The sequence below is a fragment of the Ranitomeya imitator genome, chromosome 8 (assembly GCF_032444005.1).
Source record: "Ranitomeya imitator isolate aRanImi1 chromosome 8, aRanImi1.pri, whole genome shotgun sequence".
Lineage (NCBI taxonomy): Eukaryota > Metazoa > Chordata > Amphibia > Anura > Dendrobatidae > Ranitomeya > Ranitomeya imitator.
Window position 1 is genome coordinate 50,234,011 of NC_091289.1, and position 22,696 is coordinate 50,256,706.

The window sequence follows — 22,696 nt, forward strand, 5'->3', positions numbered from 1 at the left end:
TAACAAATATGTGTATGTTTGATTTTTATATTGTTTTATTTTGAAAGGGGCAAAAGGGGGGTGATTTGAACTTTTATATATTATTTTAAAAACTTTTTTTTTACTTTTTGCATGCTTCAATAGTCTCTATAGAAGACTAGAAGCTGCAGTTGTCCGATCGGCTCTGCTACATACAGGCGGTGATTAGATCGCCTGTGTGTAGCAGAAATGCTCACTTGCTATGAACGCCAAGCACTGGGTGGCGCTCATAGCAATCTGGCTATGACAACCATAGAGGGCAAGATTTCCGTCGTGCTTCCTGGAGGCATAAGTTAAATGCCGCTATCACAGATAGATTGACAGCGGCATTTAATGAGTTAACAGCAGTGGGTGGATTGCGATTCCACCCGCGGCTATTAGAGGCACATGTCAGCTGTTCAAAACAGCTGACATGTTCCAGGAAAGATGTGGGCTCAGCGCCGGAGCCCACATCAAAGGGAGGGAGTCCTATGTGGGCATATTATTACGCCCAATGTCGGAAACAGTTTAAAGGGAATCATTAGCATAGGAATTGGGGACATTATAAATGTTTTTTTAAAACATTTATTTAACTTAATTACATTATACAGGTCTGGTTAGTCAGGGAGTTTAATCATACATAGGTGAATGCTGCTGGGTTGGAGGGCATGGGGGGCCTGACAGGTTACCTTTAAGTTTTCTTTACACCAGAAAACATCTTAAAGGGAGTCTATCAGCAGGTTTTTCCTATGTACTCTGAGAGCAGCATAATGTAGGGGCTGAGACATTGATTTCAGGGGGGTGTCACTCTTTAGGCTGTGTGCTGTTGTTTCAAGGCAATGAGTGTTTTATCAACAAGATATTATCAATAGAGGACTAGGTGTCCCGTACCTCCTGGTCCATCTACTTCCAGACCACTGATTAGCAGCTTACTCTCACTATACAATGTACACAGAAAGCTGCCAATCAGTAGTTTGGGCAGGGTCATCTCCCTGAGCTCTGATAGATCTGCAGCACAGAAAACTCTATTTGTATCACAACTGCTGCACCTAGTAAGCCAAGTGATATATCACTGGAATCAGGGTCTCAGATGACTTAGCAAAAACCTTGTGACAGATTCCCTTTAAGAAGTTTTGGCCCAATTATCCTGTGTGAATGGTGCCGTAATGAGCACCAATCCTCAGACTATGAAGAAAGCATCGGTCACACAGACTGGGTGGGATCTGAATGTTGTGGCTATGATATGGACCCTATAAGATATACTGTATTTCTCTTATGGAAAATGTGACGAACTTGTACAAGTTGCAAACTTTAGTTTATACATTCCTCTAAAAAGTGTGATGGAGTCATGGCAGAAACATACCTGACTGAGATGGAAAACTCCCCTCTAGATGTTTGACTGGCGCGGATGATGAAGTACCCGACTTGCTTGCTCATGAGGATGTTCTCAGCTTCGATACGGCTGATGTTTTCACAATACCAACTGTCGGGTCAGAAGGAAAAGATTATTTCTTCATATAAAACATATGCATCAATCAACATGGTGTGTGCCAATGCATAGTCTATATCCTAAAGCAATGATACGCGGTGAAGGTAAATGGGGACAGTATATTTGCCAGACATTTGCAGTTTGACGAAACACATTTTCTGTTGCATTTTAAAGATATCAGCTAATTTGCACAAACTAATTTGTAAAAAAAAAAAGCTTTATTCATCCATAATTCACTCAGTGTTAATACACGGCACCTAATGATTCATCAAAGTCATACTGGACAAATACATGCCTAATTATGCGCATAACGAAGCTAATTTTGCTGCCTGGTGACTTTCTATTGGAAAGGCCTAAAAATGCCACACATTAGCTGCAATCTGGTTTTTAATGTATAATCTAGACTTACATAATGAAATGCACTATAAATTTGAGGCCTCGGGCCAGAATGAAAGCTTCCATCGGATATATTTTGGCGATGTTCCAATCTGCGGTGGCTGGCACACTAGCCCCGGTTATTAATCAGACATTTCCACAGGATGCTCGGCGCTGTAAGGTTACTACTGCAGTCAGTGAATTATTCTTGTACCATTACTTTTATTACTGTTATTTTTTTTTCCCTGTGTGTGCTCACCGGTGGGTTCATTAAACTATTTTTATCCAATGGTGAACGTAAGACTTATATATTTGCATCGACACAAAGATATGTACAGAATCCACATCACATGGGTTGCATATACCCAATCGTAGCTGCCAGAGACTTCAGCGGTACAATCCCGGTCACAAATCAAATGATGTGACTTTTGGTGCCAGTGATTTTCAGCCCTTGAGTCACCCAATAGGTATGAATATCATTGACCACATGACTGTACCGTAACAATAAGACCTCGTATACACAGCATGGCCATGGGCACTGAACTTCAGGGGTTAGAAATGCCATTGGCTCAATGGTTGGGTCCCCTTACCTCTTGGCCACACAGGGGCCATTTCGAGCTCCACAGTAGGTAGAATTGTGCATTATGATGAGTTATTGCCTGGCAAAAGTCTCATACATTGTTATTGCGCAGGGGCCTTCTTCCGTCAGGGTCCACCCTTCAGAATTTATACAATGAGTTATGGAGTCCCTAGAAGTTATGCACATACTGTAATACTGTACCTCACTAGGTCACCGTATCATAGAAAGATTGTTCCTCGGGATAAATACCTTTATAAAATGGCCTCCGATGGAGCATTGCGTAATGTGAAATCGGAGATAGACAGAGGTAGATTAGGGCCCATATGCTATTCTCATTGGAAGACGTATTATGGAATCCTAAAACTCAGACTGTAATATAGTCACTACCATAAACTCAAAAGGTTGGGACTCCAAGGTGCCACGGTGATGTCTACAAGTCTTGGATATTGTGACTGCACCACGACTTCAATATTTCACTAGGTCACCAGTCACCTTGCATCCATTACTGGAGATCTTGCTATGTCCTGTGGTGGTCCCAAGAATAGTTTTCTCCATAAGGTCAGTTTCACACATCTATCTTCAACAATGTGAGTACGGACCATGGTGTTTAGATCAGCCGCTGGTCTCAGGGCCAGAATTTCCAGGACTCATATAATTTTACAAGTTTGTTGAGTTCATACTTGGATTGTGAAAGTTGAGTGTATAAAAAACCGACTAAGGAATGTCTTAGTATGTGCATTGCAGCTGTCGAGATAGAACAATTTTGCCATGACATATGGATAATATTGTGTCTCGGTGGGGCCCTAACCTTTGTTCACCTGGACCTGTGAAGATAGGATAGTGCTGCCTGTTGTGTGTTGGGTTTCCTAAATTTGATACAATAAATATTATTACAATCCTAGCACTAGTCTTCATCCAAAGTTTGTTTGTTGAGAAAGATGCACCAAATTCCAGTCCTAGACTGGAGTACATTTCCGCTATAATTTACCCAACTTTTATGGCACAAATTTTGATGAACCAATTGGGTTGCACAAAGACACCGCCCTACGATTAACCTCCACTCGATTTTCCAAATTGTTTTTGAAATGATGTAAAAAAAACACTCAAAATTTTCAATTGTTTCTCCAGCTTTCTAGTGAAAAGTGCATGATGAGTCAGCCCCTACATGTACAAAGGAAATAGATAAGTTACAGGTGCTACTCACAAAATTAGAATATCATCAAAAAGTTAACTTATTTCACTTCTTCAATACAAAAAGTGAAACTCATATATTAGATACAACAGTCATCACAAAGAGAGTGATCTATTTCAAGTGTTTATTTCTGTTTGTGTTGATGATTATGGCTTACAGCCAATGAAAACCCAAAAGTCATTATCTCAGTAAATTAGAATATATACAGTACAGACCAAAAGTTTGGACACACCTTCTCATTTAAAGATTTCTGTATTTTCATGACTATGAAAATTGTACATTCACACTGAAGACATCAAAACTATGAATTAACAAATGTTGAATTATATACTTAACAAAAAAGTGTGAAACAACTGAAAATATGTCTTATATTTCTAGGTTCTACAAAGTAGCCACCTTCTGCTTTGATAACTGCTTTGCACACTCTTGGCATTCTCTTGATGAGCTTCAAGAGGTAGTCACCGGGAATGGTTTTCACTTCACAGGTGTGCCCTGTCAGGTTTAATAAGTGGGATTTCTTGCCTTATAAATGGGGTTGGGACTAGGGTTGAGCGAAACGGGTCGAACATTTTCAAAAGTCGCCGACTTTTGGCTAAGTCGGGGTTTCATGAAACCCGATCCGACCCCTGTGCGGGGTCGGCCATGCGGTACGCGACTTTCGCGCCAAAGTCGCGTTTCAATGACGCGAAAAGCGCCATTTCTCAGCCAATGAAGGTAAACGCAGAGTGTGGGCAGCGTGATGACATAGGTCCTGGTCCCCACCATCTTAGAGAAGGGCATTGCAGTGATTGGCTTGCTGTCTGCGACGTCACAGGGGCTATAAAGAGGCGTTCCCGCCGACCGCCATCTTACTGCTGCTGATCTGAGCTTAGGGAGAGGTTGCTGCCGCTTTGTCAGAAGCAGGGATAGCGTTAGGCAGGGTCCATTAACCACAAAACCGCTTGTGCTGCAGCGATTTGCACTGTCCAACACCACCCTCGGTGTGCAGGGACAGTGGAAGTTTTTTTTTTTTTTTTTTTCCCCTCAGCGCTGTAGCTCATTGGGCTGCCCTAGAAGGCTCCCTGATAGCTGCATTGCTGTGTGTACGCCGCTGTGCAAACCAACTGCTTTTTTCAAAGCACAAATCCTCTTGTTCCTTCCTTTCTGCACAGCTATCTTTTTTGTTTGTCCACACTTTTTATTTCATTTGTGCATCAGTCCACTCCTTATTGCTGCCTGCCATACCTGGCTGAGATTACTGCAGGCAGGGAGATAGTAGCTGCCTGCCATACCTGGCTGAGATTACTGCAGGCAGGGAGATAGTAATTGTAGGACATTCCCTGTTTTTTTTTTTTTTTTTTTTTGGTGGGAGATTAAGATTGGCAATTTGGCATTTCTGCTAGAGTGCCATCCCTGTGTGTGCCATCTCTCTCACATAGTGGGCCATAGAAAGCCTTTTCATTTTTCTGTATTTTTTTTTGTGGGGTGTATAAATTCTCCCTGATAAAAATACAGTGGGAGATTAATATTGGCCTTTGGGCTTGTGTGCCAGTCCTGAGTGTGCCATCTCTCTCACAAATAGTGGGCCATAGAAAGCCTATTTATTTTTTTTTTTGGTTTTATAAATTCTCCCTGAAAAAAAGGGAGATTAATATTGGCCTCTGGGCTTGTGTGCCAGTCCTGAGCGTGCCATCTGTGCCAGCCCTGAGCGTGCCATCTCTCTCACAAATAGTGGGCCATAGAAAGCCTATTTAATTTTTTTGTTTGTTTTATAAATTTTCCCTGAAAAAAGGGAGATTAATATTGGCCTCTGGGCTTGTGTGCCAGTTGTGAGCGTGCCATCTGTGCCAGTCCTGAGCGTGCCATCTCTCTCACAAATAGTGGGCCATAGAAAGCCTATTTAAATATTTTTTTGGTTTTATAAATTCTCCCAGAAAAAAAGGGAGATTAATATTGGCCTCTGGGCTTGTGTGCCAGTCCTGAGCGTGCCATCTGTGCCAGCCAGCCCTGAGCGTGCCATCTCTCTCACAAATAGTGGGCCATAGAAAGCCTATTTAATTTTTTTTTTTGTTTTATCAATTTTCCCTGAAAAAAGGGAGATTAATATTGGCCTCTGGGCTTGTGTGCCAGTTGTGAGCGTGCCATCTGTGCCAGTCCTGAGCGTGCCATCTCTCTCACAAATAGTGGGCCATAGAAAGCCTATTTAAATATTTTTTTGGTTTTATAAATTCTCCCAGAAAAAAAGGGAGATTAATATTGGCCTCTGGGCTTCTGTGCCAGTCCTGAGCGTGCCATCTGTGCCAGTCCTGAGCGTCCCATCTCTCTCACAAATAGTGGGCCATAGAAAGCCTATTTTATTTTTTTTTTGGGTTTTAGAAATTCTCCCTGAAAAAAGGGAGATTAATATTGGCCTCTGGGCTTGTGTGCCAGTTGTGAGCGTGCCATCTGTGCCAGTCCTGAGCGTGCCATCTCTCTCACAAATAGTGGGCCATAGAAAGCCTATTTAAATATTTTTTTGGTTTTATAAATTCTCCCAGAAAAAAAGGGAGATTAATATTGGCCTCTGGGCTTCTGTGCCAGTCCTGAGCGTGCCATCTGTGCCAGTCCTGAGCGTCCCATCTCTCTCACAAATAGTGGGCCATAGAAAGCCTATTTTATTTTTTTTTTGGGTTTCAGAAATTCTCCCTGGAAAAAAAAAGGGAGATTAATATTGCCCTTTGGGCTTGTGTGCCAGTACTAAGCGTTCCATCTCTCTCTCTCTCTCAGTCAGTGGGCCATAGAACGCATATTTTTGGTTTTATTTGTTTTCTAAATTCTCCCTGAAAAAATCATTTTATTTTATTTGGTTTCTAAATTCTTCCTGATAAAATCATATTTTTTTTATTATTTTTATTTCTAAAGTCTCCCTGAAAAAAAAAAAAAAAAAACAACCAAAAAAACAGTGGGAGATTAATATTGGCCTTTCTGCTTGTGTGCCAGTCTTGACTCCTGGGTGTGCCATCTCTCTCTCTCTCTCTCTCTCTCTCTCTCTCTCTCTCTCTCTCTCCAATTGTGGTCCATAGAAAGCCTATATTTTTTTTCCTTGATTTGGGTTCTAAAATCTACCAGAGAAAATAACTACATCAATCATTGGTAGAAAAATATTGGCCTCTGGGTTTGTGTGCCACTCCTGACTCCTGTGTGCGTCATCTCTCAGTCAGTGGGCCATAGAACGCCTATTTTTGGTTTTATTTGTTTTCTAAATTCTCCCTGAAAAAATCATTTTATTTTATTTGGTTTCTAAATTCTTCCTGATAAAATCATATTTTTTTTATTATTTTTTTTTCTAAAGTCTCCCTGAAAAAAAAAAAAAAAAACAGTGGGAGATTAATATTGGCCTTTCTGCTTGTGTGCCAGTCTTGACTCCTGGGTGCGTCATCTCTCAGTCAGTGGGCCATAGAACGCCTATTTTTGGTTTTATTTGTTTTATAAATTCTCCCTGAAAAAATCATTTTATTTTATTTGGTTTCTAAATTCTTCCTGATAAAATCATATTTTTTTTATTATTTTTTTTTCTAAAGTCTCCCTGAAAAAAAAAAAAAAAAAACAACCAAAAAAAACAGTGGGAGATTAATATTGGCCTTTCTGCTTGTGTGCCAGTCTTGACTCCTGGGTGCGTCATCTCTCAGTCAGTGGGCCATAGAACGCCTATTTTTGGTTTTATTTGTTTTATAAATTCTCCCTGAAAAAATCATTTTATTTTATTTGGTTTCTAAATTCTTCCTGATAAAATCATATTTTTTTTATTATTTTTTTTTCTAAAGTCTCCCTGAAAAAAAAAAAAAAAAAAACAACCAAAAAAAACAGTGGGAGATTAATATTGGCCTTTCTGCTTGTGTGCCAGTCTTGACTCCTGGGTGTGCCATCTCTCTCTCTCTCTCTCTCTCTCTCTCTCTCTCTCTCTCTCTCTCTCTCTCTCCAATTGTGGTCCATAGAAAGCCTATATTTTTTTTCCTTGATTTGGGTTCTAAAATCTACCAGAGAAAATAACTACATCAATCATTGGTAGAAAAATATTGGCCTCTGGGTTTGTGTGCCACTCCTGACTCCTGTGTGCGTCATCTCTCAGTCAGTGGGCCATAGAACGCCTATTTTTGTTTTTATTTGTTTTATAAATTCTCCCTGAAAAAATCATTTTATTTTATTTGGTTTCTAAATTCTTCCTGATAAAATCATATTTTTTTTATTATTTTTTTTTCTAAAGTCTCCCTGAAAAAAACAAAAAACAAAAAAAACAAAAAAAAAACAGTGGGAGATTAATATTGGCCTTTCTGCTTGTGTGCCAGTCTTGACTCCTGGGTGTGCCATCTCTCTCTCTCTCTCTCTCCAATTGTGGTCCATAGAAAGCCTACATTTTTTTTCCTTGATTTGGGTTCCAAAATCTACCAGAGAAAATAACTCCATCAATCATTGGTAGAAAAATATTGGCCTCTGGGCTTGTGTGCCACTCCTGATTCCTGTGTGCGTCATCTCTCACTCAGTGGCCCATAGAAAGCATATAGTTTGTTACATTTGTTTTCTAAATTCTCCCTGCAAAAATCTATTTTTTTTTTTTTGGGGGGTTTCTAAAGTGTTCCTGAAAAAAATAAAAATAAAAAAAAAATAATAGTGTGACATTAATATTAACATTTGTGCTTCAGTGACAGTCCTGCGTGTGGGGCATCTCTCTAATTTGCAGCCACCAAAAAAAGAGTGTGTAACATTGGGCCTGATTTTCGCTGTGGTCTCACCAACCTGTAAAGGGGTAGCTAAATCATACTGAAGTTATAGCTCACCGTGTAAGTTGTGTGACTGCAACAAATAACGTTAGTTTGGTTACGTTTTTAAAACAATGAGGAAGTCTAGTGGAAGAGGTCGTGGCCGGGGGCGTTCATTGTCAGCTGGTAATGAGGGTAGTGGTAGTGGTGGAGCATCAGGTGGTCGTGGGGGAAAAAATATTGCACCTAAGTCTGGAGCTGTGGAGCCAGGTTCGTCGTCCGGCTACACAAGGCCTCGAACGCTCCCTTTTCTGGGATTAGGAAAACCGCTTTTAAAGCCGGAGCAGCAAGAGCAAGTTTTGGCTTATCTTGCTGACTCAGCCTCTAGCTCTTTTGCCTCATCTCGTGAAACTGGTAAAAGTAAAAGCAGCGCGTCGTTAGTGGATGTTCACGGTCAGGGACAAGTCACTTCCTTGTCCTCTTCAGCAAAAACAACAACAGAGAAGAATGCAGCAGGCGACACAACGGGTTACTCCATGGAGCTCTTTACACATACCGTCCCTGGCTTAGAAAGTGAAGCAGTTAACAGTCCATGCCCATTACAAATTGAATCTGACATGGAGTGCACTGACGCACAGCCACAGCCAGACTACTATGCTGGTCCTTTGACTCAGACCACAACATTGCCCTCGCAGGGTGCTGATCAAGAATCAGACCCTGATGAGACTATGTTGCCCCATCACGAACGCTATACCACCGAACGACACGGTGACACAGACGAAGTTGCGCAGGAGGTACAAGAAGAGTTATTAGATGACCCAGTTCTTGACCCCGATTGGCAGCCATTGGGGGAACAGGGTGCAGGCGGCAGCAGTTCTGAAGCAGAGGAGGAGGAGGGGCCGCAGCAGGCATCAACATCGCCACAGGTTCCATCTGCCGGGCCCGTATCTTGCCCAAAACGCGTGGCAAAGCCAAAACCTGGTGGAGGACAGCGTGGCCATCCGGTTAAAGCTCAGTCTGCAATGCCTGAAAAGGTATCCGATGCTAGAAAGAGTGCAGTCTGGCATTTTTTTAAACAACATCCAATTGATCAGCGCAAAGTCATCTGTCAAAAATGTTCTACTTCCTTAAGCAGAGGTCAGAATCTGAAAAGTCTCAATACTAGTTGCATGCATAGACATTTAACCACCATGCATTTGAAAGCTTGGACTAACTACCAAACGTCCCTTAAGGTTGTTGCACCCTCGGCCAATGAAGCTAGTCATCAACGCAACATCCCTTCCGGCAGTGTAGGACCACCATTTAGCGCACCACCTGCTGTATCTGTGCAGGTATCTTTGCCAGGCCAAAGCAGTCAGGGTCAGGGAATCACCAGTTTCGTAGTAGGAAACACTGCATCTAGGGCACCGGCGGCAACAATACCATCTCCCACCGTCTCTGAGTCTGCCATGTCCACCGGCACCCCCGCTAGTTCCACGATCTCCAGCTCTCCAGTCCAGCTCACCCTACATGAGACTATGGTTAGAAAAAGGAAATACTTAGCCTCGCATCCGCGTACACAGGGTTTGAACGCCCACATAGCTAGACTAATCTCGTTAGAGATGATGCCCTACCGGTTAGTTGAAAGCGAAGCTTTCAAAGACCTGATGGACTACGCTGTACCACGCTACGAGCTACCCAGTCGACACTTTTTTTCCAGAAAAGCCATCCCAGCCCTCCACCAGCATGTTAAAGAGCGCATCGTCCATGCACTCAGGCAATCTGTGAGCACAAAGGTGCACCTGACAACAGATGCATGGACCAGTAGGCATGGCCAGGGACGTTACGTGTCCATCACGGCACACTGGGTAAATGTGGTGGATTCAGGGTCCACAGGGGACAGCAAGTTTGGGACAGTTCTGCCTAGCCCACGGTCTAGTAAACAGTTGTCTGTAGCCGTTCGCACCCCCTCCTCCTCCTCCTCCTCGTCCTCCTGCAGAAGCAAGAGCTCGTCCACAGACCGCAGTCGCACAAACACTCCATCCGCACCTGCCACTGTTGCACACCAGGTCTCCCATTATGGGGCAGCTACTGGCATACGTCAGCAGGCTGTATTGGCTATGAAGTGTTTGGGCGACAATAGACACACCGCGGAAGTTCTGTCCGAGTTCTTGCAGCAAGAAACGCAGTCGTGGCTGGGCACTGTAGATCTTGAGGCAGGCAAGGTAGTGAGTGATAACGGAAGGAATTTCATGGCTGCCATCTCCCTTTCCCAACTGAAACACATTCCTTGCCTGGCTCACACCTTAAACCTGGTGGTGCAGTGCTTCCTGAAAAGTTATCCGGGGTTATCCGACCTGCTCCTCAAAGTGCGTGGACTTTGCGCACATATCCGCCGTTCGCCTGTACACTCCAGCCGTATGCAGACCTATCAGCGTTCTTTGAACCTTCCCCAGCATCGCCTAATCATAGACGTTGCAACAAGGTGGAACTCAACACTGCACATGCTTCAGAGACTGTGCGAACAGAGGCGGGCTGTTATGTTTTTGTGGGAGGATACACATACACGGGCAGGCAGTAGGATGGCAGACATGGAGTTGTCAGGTGTGCAGTGGTCGAAGATTCAAGACATGTGTCAAGTCCTTCAGTGTTTTGAGGAATGCACACGGCTGGTTAGTGCAGACAACGCCATAATAAGCATGAGCATCCCCCTAATGCGTCTGCTGATGCAAAGTTTGACGCACATAAAGGATCAGGCGTCTGCACCAGAGGAAGAGGAAAGCCTTGATGACAGTCAGCGATTGTCTGGTCAGGGCAGTGTACATGACGAGGTACCGGGCGAAGAGGAGGTGGAGGATGAGGAGGATGATGGGGATGAGTATATTTTTAATGAGGAAGCTTTCCCGGGGGCACGGGAAATTGGTGGCGTGGCAAGGCCGGGTTCTGGTTTTTTGAGGGACACAAGTGACGTAGATTTGCCTGCAACTGCCCCTCAACCAAGCACAACCGCAGATTTGACAACGGGAACTTTGGCCCACATGGCGGATTATGCCTTGCGTATCCTCAAAAGGGACACACGCATTACAAAAATGATGAACGATGACGATTACTGGTTGGCCTGCCTCCTTGATCCTCGCTATAAAGGCAAATTGCAAAATATTATGCCACATGAGAACTTGGAACTAATATTAGCAACAAAACAATCAACTCTTGTTGACCGTTTGCTTCTGGCATTCCCTGCACACAGCGCCCGTGATCGTTCTCACACGAGCTCCAGGGGCCAGCAGACCAGAGGTGTTAGAGGGGCAGAAATCAGAAGTGGCGTTGGACAGAGGGGTTTTCTGACCAGGTTGTGGAGTGATTTTTCTATGACCGCAGACAGGACAGGTACTGCAGCATCAATTCAAAGTGACAGGAGACAACATTTGTCCAGTATGGTTACAAACTATTTTTCATCCCTTATCGACGTTCTCCCTCAACCGTCATTCCCATTTGATTACTGGGCATCCAAATTAGACACCTGGCCAGAATTGGCAGAATATGCATTGCAGGAGCTTGCTTGCCCGGCAGCTAGTGTCCTATCAGAAAGAGTATTCAGTGCTGCAGGTTCAATACTAACAGAAAAAAGGACTCGTCTGGCTACCCAAAATGTAGATGATCTAACCTTCATTAAAATGAACCACAACTGGATTTCAAAATCTTTTGCCCCACCCTGCCCGGCTGACACCTAGCTTTCCTATGAAAAGGTCTTGCCTGTGGACTATTCTGAATGACTTTTCCAATCTCGTAATTTTCTTCACCTGATTGTCCAGCATACGACATGTTTCCACCTCACGAAATGGCCAAACTCCCCACACGGGGCCGTGCTATCGCCACTTTGCGCTTGGACCCTTGAGAGTGCTGTTTGTCTGAAGAGGTGGGTGTGGCCGCTTTTGGTCGACGGCACTGCCACTGGGTCCCTCATAGTACAATAAAGTGTCTCTGGCGGTGGTGGTGCGCACCCAACGTCAGACACACCGTTGTAATATGAGGGGCCCTGTGCCTGTACCGCCGGCCACAAGACAGTTCCCCCCCCAGCTCAAACAGTGCTCTACCACTAGCAAAATTATCTCTCACAGCTTCACCAATGTGTAGTCTAGCCGCTGACATCCTTCAATGCCTGGCACTGACAATACCATTGTTTTGACATTTTTGTTATGTTAGGCCTTCGAAGCCTGTCTGCGGTCCCTTCTTTCTACAACTACTACACTGACCAGGCCACTGCTGGCCGTGTTACCCTGGAACCAATTTAAAAGTGCCTACAGTCAGCCCAATTTTGTTATGTTAGGCCTTCGAAGACTGTCTGCCGTCACTCCTTCCACTAGACTTCCACTGACCATACACTGCTGCCCATGTACCCCTGGAACCAATTTAAAGTGCCTACAGCCAGCCCAATTTTGTTATGTTAGGCCTTCGAAGCCTGTCTGCGGTCACTCCTTCCACTAGACTTCCACTGACCAGACCACTGCTGCCCGTGTACCCCTGGAACCAATTTAAAAGTGCCTACAGCCAGCCCAAGTTTGTTATGTTAGGCCTTGGAAGCCTGTCTGCGGTCACTCCTTCCACTAGACTTCCACTGACCAGACCACTGCTGCCCGTGTACCCCTGGAACCAATTTAAAAGTGCCTACAGCCAGCCCAAGTTTGTTATGTTAGGCCTTGGAAGCCTGTCTGCGGTCACTCCTTCCACTAGACTTCCACTGACCAGACCACTGCTGCCCGTGTACCCCTGGAACCAATTTAAAAGTGCCTACAGCCAGCCCAAGTTTGTTATGTTAGGCCTTGGAAGCCTGTCTGCGGTCACTCCTTCCACTAGACTTCCACTGACCAGACCACTGCTGCCCGTGTACCCCTGGAACCAATTTAAAAGTGCCTACAGCCAGCCCAAGTTTGTTATGTTAGGCCTTGGAAGCCTGTCTGCGGTCACTCCTTCCACTAGACTTCCACTGACCAGACCACTGCTGCCCGTGTACCCCTGGAACCAATTTAAAAGTGCCTACAGCCAGCCCAAGTTTGTTATGTTAGGCCTTGGAAGCCTGTCTGCGGTCACTCCTTCCACTAGACTTCCACTGACCAGACCACTGCTGCCCGTGTACCCCTGGAACCAATTTAAAAGTGCCTACAGCCAGCCCAAGTTTGTTATGTTAGGCCTTCTAAGCCTGTCTGCGGTCCATTCTTTCAACTACTACTACACTGACCAGGTCACTGCTGCCCGTGTACCCCTGGAACCAATTTAAAATTGCCTACAGCCAGCCCAATTTTTTTATTTTAGGCCTTCGATGCCTGTCTGCGGTCCATTCTTTCAACTACTACTACACTGACCAGGTCACTGCTGTCCGTGTACCCCTGGAACCAATTTAAAATTGCCTACAGCCATGTGTTATTATTTTAGGCCTTCGATGCCTGTCTGCGGTCACTCCTTCCACTAGGCCTCCACTGACCACACCACTGCTGTCCGTGTACCCCTGGAACCAATTTAAAATTGCCTACAGCCATGTGTTATTATTTTAGGCCTTCGATGCCTGTCTGCGGTCACTCCTTCCACTAGGCCTCCACTGACCACACCACTGCTGTCCGTGTACCCCTGGAACCAATTTAAAATTGCCTACAGCCATGTGTTATTATTTTAGGCCTTCGATGCCTGTCTGCGGTCACTCCTTCCACTAGGCCTCCACTGACCACACCACTGCTGTCCGTGTACCCCTGGAACCAATTTAAAATTGCCTACAGCCAGCCCAATTTTTTTATTTTAGGCCTTCGATGCCTGTCTGCGGTCCATTTTTTCAACTACTACTACACTGACCAGGTCACTGCTGCCCGTGTACCCCTGGAACCAATTTAAAATTGCCTACAGCCATGTGTTATTATTTTAGGCCTTCGATGCCTGTCTGCGGTCACTCCTTCCACTAGGCCTCCACTGACCACACCACTGCTGTCCGTGTACCCCTGGAACCAATTTAAAATTGCCTACAGCCATGTGTTATTATTTTAGGCCTTCGATGCCTGTCTGCGGTCACTCCTTCCACTAGGCCTCCACTGACCACACCACTGCTGCCCGTGTACCCCTGGAACCAATTTAAAATTGCCTACAGCCAGCCCAATTTTTTTATTTTAGGCCTTCGATGCCTGTCTGCGGTCCATTCTTTCAACTACTACTACACTGACCAGGTCACTGCTGTCCGTGTACCCCTGGAACCAATTTAAAATTGCCTACAGCCATGTGTTATTATTTTAGGCCTTCGATGCCTGTCTGCGGTCACTCCTTCCACTAGGCCTCCACTGACCACACCACTGCTGTCCGTGTACCCCTGGAACCAATTTAAAATTGCCTACAGCCATGTGTTATTATTTTAGGCCTTCGATGCCTGTCTGCGGTCACTCCTTCCACTAGGCCTCCACTGACCACACCACTGCTGTCCGTGTACCCCTGGAACCAATTTAAAATTGCCTACAGCCAGCCCAATTTTTTTATTTTAGGCCTTCGATGCCTGTCTGCGGTCCATTCTTTCAACTACTACTACACTGACCAGGTCACTGCTGTCCGTGTACCCCTGGAACCAATTTAAAATTGCCTACAGCCATGTGTTATTATTTTAGGCCTTCGATGCCTGTCTGCGGTCACTCCTTCCACTAGGCCTCCACTGACCACACCACTGCTGTCCGTGTACCCCTGGAACCAATTTAAAATTGCCTACAGCCATGTGTTATTATTTTAGGCCTTCGATGCCTGTCTGCGGTCACTCCTTCCACTAGGCCTCCACTGACCACACCACTGCTGCCCGTGTACCCCTGGAACCAATTTAAAATTGCCTACAGCCAGCCCAATTTTTTTATTTTAGGCCTTCGATGCCTGTCTGCGGTCCATTCTTTCAACTACTACTACACTGACCAGGTCACTGCTGTCCGTGTACCCCTGGAACCAATTTAAAATTGCCTACAGCCATGTGTTATTATTTTAGGCCTTCGATGCCTGTCTGCGGTCACTCCTTCCACTAGGCCTCCACTGACCACACCACTGCTGTCCGTGTACCCCTGGAACCAATTTAAAATTGCCTACAGCCATGTGTTATTATTTTAGGCCTTCGATGCCTGTCTGCGGTCACTCCTTCCACTAGGCCTCCACTGACCACACCACTGCTGTCCGTGTACCCCTGGAACCAATTTAAAATTGCCTACAGCCAGCCCAATTTTTTTATTTTAGGCCTTCGATGCCTGTCTGCGGTCCATTCTTTCAACTACTACTACACTGACCAGGTCACTGCTGTCCGTGTACCCCTGTAACCAATTTAAAATTGCCTACAGCCATGTGTTATTATTTTAGGCATTCGATGCCTGTCTGCGGTCCATTTTTTCAACTACTACTACACTGACCAGGTCACTGCTGCCCGTGTACCCCTGGAACCAATTTAAAATTGCCTACAGCCATGTGTTATTATTTTAGGCCTTCGATGCCTGTCTGCGGTCACTCCTTCCACTAGGCCTCCACTGACCACACCACTGCTGCCCGTGTACCCCTGGAACCAATTTAAAATTGCCTACAGCCAGCCCAATTTTTTTATTTTAGGCCTTCGATGCCTGTCTGCGGTCCATTCTTTCAACTACTACTACACTGACCAGGTCACTGCTGCCCGTGTACCCCTGGAACCAATTTAAAATTGCCTACAGCCATGTGTTATTATTTTAGGCCTTCGATGCCTGTCTGCGGTCACTCCTTCCACTAGGCCTTCACTGACCACACCACTGCTGTCCGTGTACCCCTGGAACCAATTTAAAATTGCCTACAGCCATGTGTTATTATTTTAGGCCTTCGATGCCTGTCTGCGGTCCATTCTTTCAACTACTACTACACTGACCAGGGCACTGCTGGCCGTGTACCCCTGGAACCAACATCAGAAAATATAAAAATAAGTATTTTGCTTATAAAAAAGAAAATACTGGTGAGATATCAAATGCAGACATTTTAACATTAAAAACAAACACACAACTCTAATCTGGTACAGTACTAAAAATGGCCACCAGCTACAATTACTTTCTCCTGCAAGTAGTTAACTGAAAGTTTTTTTAAATTGAAAACACACATATGGCATCCACCGAGTGTTGTCCTGTCGCGTCTTCTTTATATTATTGCCGAGAAGATGCAAAATAATGAAAATAATAAAATCATTAATTACCAAAATAATAGAGAAAGTCAACACCACATTGCAAATAAACATTCATTCCAAATAAAGAAGCAGGGCGCGTCCGAGGGTGAGTATATACCTAATAAGAATATAATCACCCTCGGACGCGCAATGCTTATTTCCAACAGCCTTCCTTCCTAAGAATCAGCCCTTCCGTCGTGTAGAGAGACGTTGTGTTACACTCCAAGGTGTTCCCCAGGTTGCCTTTCCTGAGCTTCGATCTTCCGGCTCTCGTTTAGTAGTTCTTGGAAACTACTCTGCATTAGGCCTTCAAATTGGGTATGGGGTGTAGAGAGATGGTGTGTTCCACTCCAAGGTGTTCCCCAGGTTGCCTTTCCTGAGCTTCGATCTTCCGGCTCTCGTTTAGTAGTTGTTGGAAACTACGCTGCATTAGGCCTTCAAATTGGGTATGGGGTGTAGCGAGAGGGTGTGTTACACTCCAAGGTGTTCCCCAGGTTGCCTTTCCTGAGCTTCGATCTTCCGGCTCTCGTTTAGTAGTTCTTGGAAACTACACTGCATTAGGCCTTCAAATTGGGTATGGGGTGTAGAGAGAGGGTGTGTTACACTCCAAGGTGTTCCCCAGGTTGCCTTTCCTGAGCTTCGATATTCCGGCTCTCGTTTAGTAGTTGTCGGAAACTACGCTGCATTAGGCCTACAAATTGGGTATGGGGCGTAGAGAGAGGGTGTGTTACACTCCAAGGTGTTCCCCAGGTTGCCTTTCCTGAGCTTCGATATTCCGGCTCTCGTTTAGTAGTTGTCGGAAACTATGCTGCATTAGGCCTACAAATTGGGTATGGGGTGTAGAGAGAGGGTGTGTTACACTCCAAGGTGTTCCCCAGGTTGCCTTTCCTGAGCTTCGATCTTCATGCTCTCGTTTAGTAGTTGTCGGAAACTACGCTGCATTAGGCCTACAAATTGGGTATGGGGTGTAGAGAGAGGGTTTGTTACACTCCAAGGTGTTCCCCAGGTTGCCTTTCCTGAGCTTCGATCTTCCGGCTCTCGTTTAGTAGTTGTTGGAAACTACGCTGCATTAGGCCTTCAAATTGGGTATGGGGTGTAGCGAGAGGGTGTGTTACACTCCAAGGTGTTCCCCAGGTTGCCTTTCCTGAGCTTCGATCTTCCGGCTCTCGTTTAGTAGTTCTTGGAAACTACACTGCATTAGGCCTTCAAATTGGGTATGGGGTGTAGAGAGAGGGTGTGTTACACTCTAAGGTGTTCCCCAGGTTTCCTTGCCATTGCTTCGGTCTTCCGACTCTCGTTTAGTAGTTGTAGAAAAGTACACTGCATTAGGCCATACAAAATGGGTATGGGGTGGAGAGAGATGGTGTGTTACACTCCAAGGTGTTCCCCAGGTTGCCTTTCCTGAGCTTCTATCTTCAGGCTCTCATTAAATTGTGGTTAAATGGAACAACTGCATTTGGCGTACTAGTTGGTTTGGGGCCTACTATCGGTGTCTGCCACTCCTTGCTGTTCTCCTCCACTGAACAAAGCTGTGCCGCCTGTTTACTACGGTTGCCAATTTTGAACTGCATTTCGACTACTTACTGATTTGGCCCTACTCTCTGTGTCAGCCTCTCATTCCAGTTGTCCTCCACTGCAATGCCCCCTGGTTATTCCTGTGTTACCAATTTTGAACTGCATTTAGCCCACTTTCTTCTTTGGGCCTATATCTGTGTTTCCACTTCATCGTGCCCATTGCCCAGCCAGTGATAGATGAGTCTGCTGGTACATTGACCCATAACGCAACATTCCCCGTGCACGCTACACAACAACATTGTGACCCTGCTGAAAGTCAGGTTGCTCTTCCCGCATACCATACCACCTTACACGGGGACAAAGAGGAAGGTGCAGATGAAAGTGCAGGTTCCTTCATCAGGTGGGGGGAGGAATACTAGTTGGCGACGTCACTGGCACAGGGCCTCTCATAGTACGCAAAAGTGTTGCTGCCGGTGGGAGGCGCCCCCGCCGTGCAAACACACCGCTGTACTTTGAGGGGCCCTGTGCCAGTGCCAATGCCAACGAGTGGGCCCCCCCTGCTTGCTCAGGTTCACAGCACTTGCAAAGTTGAAATACTTACCTCTCCCTGCTCCACTGCCGTGACGTGGTCCAGATTTCCTGGGCCCACTAATTACTTGAACCAGCCCTACCCCCCACAACTTTAGCCAAATGACCCCCAATTTCAAATGCCTTCCAATTATTATAAGGTAAATTACGCTTGACAAGCTTCATTAAGAAGAATGGATGGTTTTGACATTAAAATGGCCACTCTAGGTGTTTTCCTGGCCCCCACTCACTGCCGACTATGCTGCCCCATTGACTTGCATTGGGTTTCGTGTTTCGGTCGATCCCGACTTTACGTCATAATCGGCCGATTTCACTCGACCCGACTTTGGACATAGTCGGGTTTCGCAAAACCCGGCTCGACTCTAAAAAGGTCAAGGTCGCTCAACTCTAGTTGGGACCATCAGTTGTGTTGAGCAGAAGTCTGGTGGATGCACAGCTGATAATCCCACTGAATAGACTGTTAGAATTTGTATTATGGCAAGAAAAAAGCAAAGTAAAGAAAAATGAGTGGCCATCATTATTTTAAGAAATGAAAGTCAGTCAGTCCGAAAAATTGGGAAACTTTGAAAGTGTCCTCAAGTGCAATTGCAAAAACCATCAAGCGCTACAAAGAAACTGGCTCACATGAGGACCCCCCCAGGAAAGGAAGACCAAGAGTCACCTCTGCTTCTGAGGATAAGTTTATCCGAGTCACCAGCCTCAGAAATCGCAGGTTAACAGCAGCTCATATGAGAGACCAGGTCAATGCCACACAGAGTTCTAGCAGCAGACACATCTCTACAACAACTGTTAAGAGGAAACTTTGTGCAGCAGGCCTTCATGGTAAAATAGCTGCTAGGAAACCACTGCTAAGGACAGGCAGCAAGCAGAAGAGACTTGTTTGGGCTAAAGAACACAAGAAATGGACATTAGACCATTGGAAATCTGTGCTTTGGTCTGATGAGTCCAAATTTGAGATCTTTGGTTTCAACCACCGTGTCTTTGTGCGACGCAGAAAAGGTAAACGGATGGACACTACGTGCCTGGTTCCCATCGTGAAGCATGGCGGAGGAGGTGTGATGGTGTGGGGGTGCTTTGCTGGTGACACTGTTGGGGATTTATTGAAAATTGAAGGCATACTGAACCAGCATGGATACCACAGCATCTTGCAGCATCAAGGTCTGGATACACATGATGAGAGCATTATACTGCCTCTGTACAAATCCCTAGTTAGACCGCACATGGAGTACTGTGTCCAGTTTTGGGCACCGGTGCTCAGGAAGGATATAATGGAACTAGAGAGAGTACAAAGGAGGGCAACAAAATTAATAAAGGGGATGGGAGAACTACAATACCCAGATAGATTAGCGAAATTAGGATTATTTAGTCTAGAAAAAAAACGACTGAGGGGCGATCTAATAACCATGTATAAGTATATAAGGGGACAATACAAAGATCTCGCTGAGGATCTGTTTATACCAGGGAAGGTGACGGGCACAAGGGGGCATTCTCTGCGTCTGGAGGAGAGAAGGTTTTTCCACCAACATAGAAGAGGATTCTTTACTGTTAGGGCGGTGAGAATCTGGAATTGCTTGCCTGAGGAGGTGGTGATGGCGAACTCAGTCGAGGGGTTCAAGAGAGGCCTGGATGTCTTCCTGGAGCAGAACAATATTGTATCATACAATTATTAGGTTCTGTAGAAGGACGTAGATCTGGGGATTTATTATGATGGAATATAGGCTGAACTGGATGGACAAATGTCTTTTTTCGGCCTTACTAACTATGTTACTATGTTACTATGCTATTCCATCCGCTTTGCATTTAGTTGGATCATCTCTGGGAACTCCTTCAAGATTGTTGGAAGACCATTTCTGGTGACTACCTCTTGAAGCTCATCAAGAGAATGCCAAGAGTGTGCAAAGCAGTCATGAAAGCAAAAGGTGGCTACTTTGAAGAACCTAGAATATAAGACATATAAGAATATAAGACATATAGTTGTTTCACACTGTTTTGTTAAGTATATAATTCCACATGTGTTAATTCATAGTTTTAATGCTTTCAGTGTGAATTTACAATTTTCATAGTCATGAAATACAGAAAAATCTTTAAATGAGAAGGTGTGTCCAAACTTTTGGTCTGTACTGTACATATATATAAAAACACCTGCACAGGCTTCCTAAGTAATTAAAAAGGTTCCTTAGTCTGTTTCAGTAGGCTCCACAATTATAGGAAAAACTAAAGACAAGTGATGAGTACATTCACCTGACAAGAAGAGATTCCCAACTTTTAAGAATAAAGTAATATATTTTTATTGGTACACAATATTAAAATAATTTAAAACAGGGAGGGGGGGATAAGGATTGTGACCTCGAAAAAGGGATGGAAACTAACATAAGCCAAAAAGAGCCTGATAATCAAGGGAGGTAAGAACTGAGAAACCAGAGGAAAACAGAGGGAGGGGGAATAGTAAAATGAGGCTGTTTATAAGGTAACAGGAAATATAGTATGTTGATTCTTTACCAAGCAGTCCTTTGTAAGGCTCTGCTGCATGTACAACAACCAGGTACTTGTTACCATAAGAAGAACCTATAAATGAAATGTATATACAATCCCTTCCCTTAATATTACCTGGCAAAAATATATAGACATGAAATTGGTAATTGTTACCTCCACAAAGATGGTAGTACTGGTCAGGGTGGCATACCTCACACAAAACTGTCAGATGACTTGGGAAGCCTTTGCAGGTGTTTTTTGCTGCATCTTCCAATTTACTGAGATAATAACTTTTGGGTTTTCATTGGCTGTAAGCAGCGTCGGACTGGAGCACCTTGGGCCCACCAGAGAAAATCATTCTTGGGGCCCACTATGTAGCTACATAGAAATACATTCAAGACCATCAATTATGCGGTTAAACACGCTAATATCTGGGCATAATATAAGGTAGTACACATCTTAATTATGTAGCAGGGGTTGGGGTACCCCCCTCATAGAATATAAAGTAGCCCCCTCATGGAATATAATGTAGCCTCCCACAGAATATAATGCAGATCCCTCATAGAATATAATGTAGCCTCCCTCATGGAATATAATGCAGCCCCCCTCATAGGGTATAATAAAGCACCCCACAAAATATAATGCAACCCCCTCATAAGGTATAATGCAGCCCCCCATAGAATATAATGTAGCTCCCTCATATGGCATAATGCAGCCCCTCCACAGAATATAATGTAGCCCCTCAGAGTATAATATAACTCCCCATAGAATATACTGTAGCCCCCTCATAGAGCATAATGCAGCTCCCCTCATATAGTATGATGTAGCCACCTGAGAGAATAATGCAGCCCCCACATATAATATAATGCAGCCCCTCCACAGAATATAATGTAGCCCCCACATAGTATGATGCCAACCCCTCATAAGGCAGCCCCCCATAGAATATACTGTAGCCCCTTATAGGGCATAATGCAGCTCCCCTCATATAGTATGATGTAGCCCCCTCAGAGAATAATGCAGCCCCACAGAATTATAATGTAGCCCCTCATAGGGTATAATGCAGCCCCCCTGAAAGGGTATAATGCAGCCCCCTCCACCATCATTGTTTTCCCCCTCCACCATTGTACTCATTACCACCTCCATCATTGCCTCCTCCCCCACCACCATTGTCCTTTCCACCACTACCATCTTTGTCCTTTTACACCACAACCATCATTGCTTTCTTTCCCACCATCATCATTGCCTCCCCCCACCACCATCATCATCATTGCCCCACCACCATCATCATTGCTTCCCCATCACCATCATCATTGCCCCCTACCACCATCATCAATGCCCCCACCACTATCATCATTGCCTCCAGCACCATCATCATTGCCCCCACGACCATCATCATTGCCTCCAGCACCATCATCATTGCCCCACCACCATCATCATTGCCTCCAGCACCATCATCATTGCCTCCACCACCATCATCATTGCCCCCACCACCATCATCATTGCCTCAAGCACCATCATCATTGCCTCCAGCACCATCATCATTGCCTCCAGCACCATCATCATTGCCCCCACTACCATCATCATTGCCCCACCATTATCATTGCCTCAGCACCAT

General features: G+C 44.9%; 1 protein-coding gene across 2 annotated transcripts in view; it reads right to left on the minus strand.

Annotated features, from left to right (window-relative positions):
* Positions 1-22,696, minus strand: part of GRAP2 (GRB2 related adaptor protein 2) — a 331,850-nt gene that overhangs the window by 59,259 nt on the left and 249,895 nt on the right. For both annotated transcript variants that reach the window (XM_069736901.1, XM_069736902.1), the window contains exon 4: positions 1,361-1,480. In XM_069736901.1, coding sequence (XP_069593002.1) covers positions 1,361-1,480 — 120 coding nt within the window. The remainder of the gene's footprint in view (positions 1-1,360; positions 1,481-22,696) is intronic.